Source organism: Rhagoletis pomonella, unplaced genomic scaffold, assembly GCF_013731165.1.
Source record: "Rhagoletis pomonella isolate Grant_MI unplaced genomic scaffold, Rhpom_1.0 Rhpom_scaffold_01199, whole genome shotgun sequence".
Lineage (NCBI taxonomy): Eukaryota > Metazoa > Arthropoda > Insecta > Diptera > Tephritidae > Rhagoletis > Rhagoletis pomonella.
Window position 1 is genome coordinate 3,071 of NW_023459753.1, and position 4,193 is coordinate 7,263.

The window sequence follows — 4,193 nt, forward strand, 5'->3', positions numbered from 1 at the left end:
GTCCTCCAAAGGCCCGACTCTCTGAGTCTGACCGCCGATTTCATAGCCACTTCTTTCAGGTGGAGATCAATAGGAATTAAATTGAGGATGGCGTTTAAAGCTTCTGCCGGGCAGGATCTTAGTGCGCCTGTTACTCCTGCGCTTGCTGCCCTTTGTATGCTTCTTAGCTTGCTGACATTATATTGTCTGCTTAGGCCGGGCCACCAAACCAAGGCGCCGTATGTTAGAATTGGTCTTATGATCGCGGTATACATCCACATCACAAGTTTAGGATTTAGTCCCCAGTTTCTACTGAAGATTCTCTTGCAAGTGTAGTATGCTATGTAGGCCTTCTGTCTACGGAATTCGATATTGGTTTTCCAGTTAAGTTTGTTATCGAGCACGACTCCAAGATACTTTGCGCTGGGGGACAATGAGAGCGCATTGCCGTCCAGCGATGGTAGCTTGAATTGTGGTAGTTTGTGTCTGTTTGTAAATAGGATAAGTTCTGTCTTCGCTGGGTTCACATTTAGGCCGCTTCTCGTAGCCCAGGCGTGTAGTCTTCCCAGGGTTCCTTCAAGGATTTCGCTAACGGTAGAGAGGAATGGACCTGTGGCTGCTATTACAACATCATCCGCATACGCCACAACTTTGACTCCCCCTCTATTGAGTTCTAGCAATATACCGTTCAGGGCTATCACCCATAGCAGTGGTGAGAGCACTCCGCCCTGTGGAGTGCCCCCTGTTCACATGATGTGTAATAGAGTTAGCCCCATTTGTTGCCTGAATGATTCTATTGACTAGCATCGATCGTATCCATCTACAAACACTGTCGTCAACACCAATATCTATCAAAGATTCTATGATGGTGTCAACCTCAATGTTATTAAATGCGCCCTCGATGTCAAGAAATGCCGCCAGAGTATATTGTTTAAAGTGCAACGATCTTTCTATTAAGCTCACCACTTCATGCAAAGCAGATTCAGTGGATCTGCCTTTGATGTATGCATGTTGTGCTGTTGAGAGTGTCGCTTCACCTAACAGCGATCGTATATAAATGTCGAGAAGCCTTTCCATTGTTTTAAGCACAAAGGAGGTAAGGCTTAGGGGTCTAAAATCTTTTGCTGTTTCGTGGTTTTTCCTTCCTGGCTTGGGTATGAACACGACTTTTACCCTTCTCCAGCTTTTAGGAATGTAGCACAAGGTAATGGTAGCCTTAAAAAATAGTCACGAGTAACGGTGCTATCTCTCCCTTCACCCTCTGGAGCATTGCTGGGATTACGCCATCTGGTCCAGGGGATTTGAAGGGAGAGAAGCTGTTAATAGCGTAAATAATCTTTTCCCTGCTCACGATCGAGTTCAACAGTATACTGCTAGTTGAACCAGGTTCAATTGACCCTGATGTGGGTGGATGTCGAATACATCCTGGGAAATGGAACTTGACTAACGTGTTTAGAGAATCACTAGCTGTGTTCGTCCACACCCCGTTTTCTCCCTTAATGAGTGTGATATTTGTGTGTTCTTTTGATAGGATTTTGCTGAGCCTGGCTGAGTCTTTAGAGTTCTCTATAGAAGAGCAGTAAGATTGCCAGGATTTAGTTTTAGATTTTCTCAACTCCTTTTTATAAGATCTGAGGGCGCTTTTATAAGGCGCCCAGTTTTTAGTTCTAAAGCAATCATTGTAGATTTTCCTTAATTTGTCTCTTTGGGCTCTGAGATCCCCATTCCACCAGGGTGGGGATTTCTTTCTTGCTGTACTAACTGGAGTTGATCTTTCAAAGGCTTTCTTCATAACCTCTTCCAGTTTATTTACTCTATTATCAAGGTCCTCAACTGTAGTGACAGTTGTATTTAGTGGGAGCTTACTTAGTTTATGCTTAATTGTGTTACTATATCTTTCCCAATTAGTCCTGTGGGGGTTTCTGTATTTTGAGGGGGTGCTGGAAATTCCGTGCAGATTAAAGAGGATCAGACGGTGATCAGACATTGAAGGCCTATCAGATACTCTCCACTCTTCTACAGACACGCTGTCGTTCTCTGACAACAGGGTCAGATCCAGCACCTCCTCCCATCCAGGAAACCGGTTTGAACTCGGGAATATGAATGTGGGTGTATTACCTCTATTGCAGATGCTTAAGTTAGTATTTAATAAGAAGTGTAGTAAAGACTCACCTCGGTCGTTCTCCGTAGAACTACCCCAAACTGGATGCCTTGCATTCGCATCGCAGCCGACGACTATAATTTGTCTGGGGTTTTTGGCTATTATCTCCTGGATTTCGGTTGGCGGACTGTCCCTATCGTGGGCCATGTATGATGAGACCAGGAGTATACTTGGCTGTCCGGTGGTCTCCACCTTAACCGTTGTTGTATCTGATGTGCTGAAATTAGAGCAAAGGAATGCATTTATACCGTTCTTGATAAGAATACACGCCCGCGGTTTACCCACCTCGCTCTTATAGTAGAGTTTATAATTGTTTATATTTAGTCCCATGATTGTATCGTGCTTGACCCAGGGCTCTTGAATTAGGCTAATGTCTATATCCTCCTCACTGAGAAGGACAACTAGATTATCTGTAGCACATTTGGAGTGCTGCAGATTTATTTGGCCTACTTTAAGTTTCCGGTTCTGGGTCATCTGTCAGCTTCACACCCATGAGAAGCTCACCTGCTCCATCAACCCCGGGATCTTCTTCTACCGGGCTAACCTCTCCGAGGAATACCCGCACTCTAGCCTTACGGATACCGAAGCAGAGCCGATAGTCAGCCTTCTCTAAGGCGTCTAGTGACTCTGCACAAATAGCTAGTAGAATGGGCTTATTTGTAGGCCTTCTTGGCTCTTCAACTTTTATAAGTTCCCATTCCTCGATCGCCGGTATGTCTTTGTTATGTAGCTTAAGACACCGCAGCAACTTTTCGCCTGGTTCATCCATCGGAGGCAGCCAGATGCGCGCACGTGGTCTCCTTGGAATGTCCTTAGCTGGGATCAGCTTGAGCTTCAAGCCGACAAAAGTGTCGCTGATCTTAGCGACGCACCCAGCAAGGAAATCCAGGGAGAACTGGTTCGCGCACTTGACTACCCGGTATCCCCGTAGGGATTCCGACGAGTCGAACTCTGGGTGAGGACCTTCGGGGTTGTCGAGTACGTGGTTCATTACGAGGCTCGACAGCCTCACATCAATCTCCACCCATTTTTGCTGCACTGCTAGCGGTGTCTTGCTATTTTCATCTATTATCGCCGCCTGTAGATGATCTCTGGCGACGTCACTAAAATAGCGATGCTTCGCGGGTGCTGCGGACTCCGCAACACCACCTTGCTTTGCCTTCTTTGCGATGGCCCCTTGGCCGCCTTCGTTATGAGAGCGGTTCCGCTTCTTCGCTTCGGTGGCCTCGATTGTGGCTGCACGATCTGCCTGTAGCTTTTCGTACTCTTCCACTATTTGCCTGTATTTTGCCTTGTCTTCCTCGTCACGCTCATGCACCGTACCGGCCGCTGCATTTTTGTCAATTTTATTTAACATATACAGCGCCTTCTGGTACATCTGTCTCATGACCACGCCCGAGGGTTTTCTTTTCTTAGAGGCGGGGTTGCTGCCTGTAACGGCCGCCGATTTGCTGGTTGTTGGCTGCTCGTCCGGAGTACTACGGCAGGCACTACCGGTGCTATTTTTAACTATTTGCAGAGTGGTGATACTTTGTCTGGCATCTTCCACCCTGCTGGTTTCTGGCGCTTGTACAACTGGGGTACTATGGCTGGCGCCACCATGAGTACTTGCAGCCATCTTACCTGACCTTGGGGATTTGAGGAGCTGCTCCTCCTCTGACAGCGTTACGTCGTCCCCTTCTTCGCCGGTACGCTGTTCCTGTTGCTGTTGTTGGTTTGTTTGTTGTTGTTGTTTGTTTGTTTTTGTTTGTTTTTGTTCCATATGTGGTCCCACGAGTAGTCCGGAAAGGGTTAGTCACTCGTCCGCAGAGCCGGCATGCATAGAGAAGGCACTTCTTACAACCGACCTTGCCCGGGCATCGGAGGGGACCGTACGCGACCAGCCATTTTTTACTACCCGCTGGCCATTCATCCATCGGCACGGTTGCCTACACACCTTGGCTTGGGTAGTGTTGGTACGGTAATCCTGCCATTTCCACCTTCAGCAATAAAAACAACACTCCAGCTTGGATTGTTAAGGAATATTGCCGAAGGCTTCAATACCAGGCTTCCC

The 4,193-nt window shown here is 47.2% G+C and overlaps 1 protein-coding gene across 1 annotated transcript; it reads right to left on the reverse strand.

Annotated features, from left to right (window-relative positions):
- Window positions 1-2,013: 2,013 nt before the first annotated feature.
- Window positions 2,014-3,758, reverse strand: LOC118752064. Its single transcript, XM_036486912.1, has 2 exons — window positions 2,426-3,758; window positions 2,014-2,357 (listed from the first exon to the last, which is right to left on the reverse strand). Exon 1 carries the CDS (start codon window positions 3,756-3,758, stop codon window positions 2,592-2,594), a length of 1,167 nt encoding a protein of 388 aa, XP_036342805.1. The 3' UTR covers window positions 2,014-2,357; window positions 2,426-2,591.
- Between the last annotated feature and the right edge of the window lie 435 nt (window positions 3,759-4,193).

Bases quoted from the DNA above. Each gene is read 5' to 3' on its own strand.
- LOC118752064 (XM_036486912.1), bottom strand. From the start codon at position 3,758: ATGGCTGCAAGTACTCATGGTGGCGCCAGCCATAGTACCCCAGTTGTA.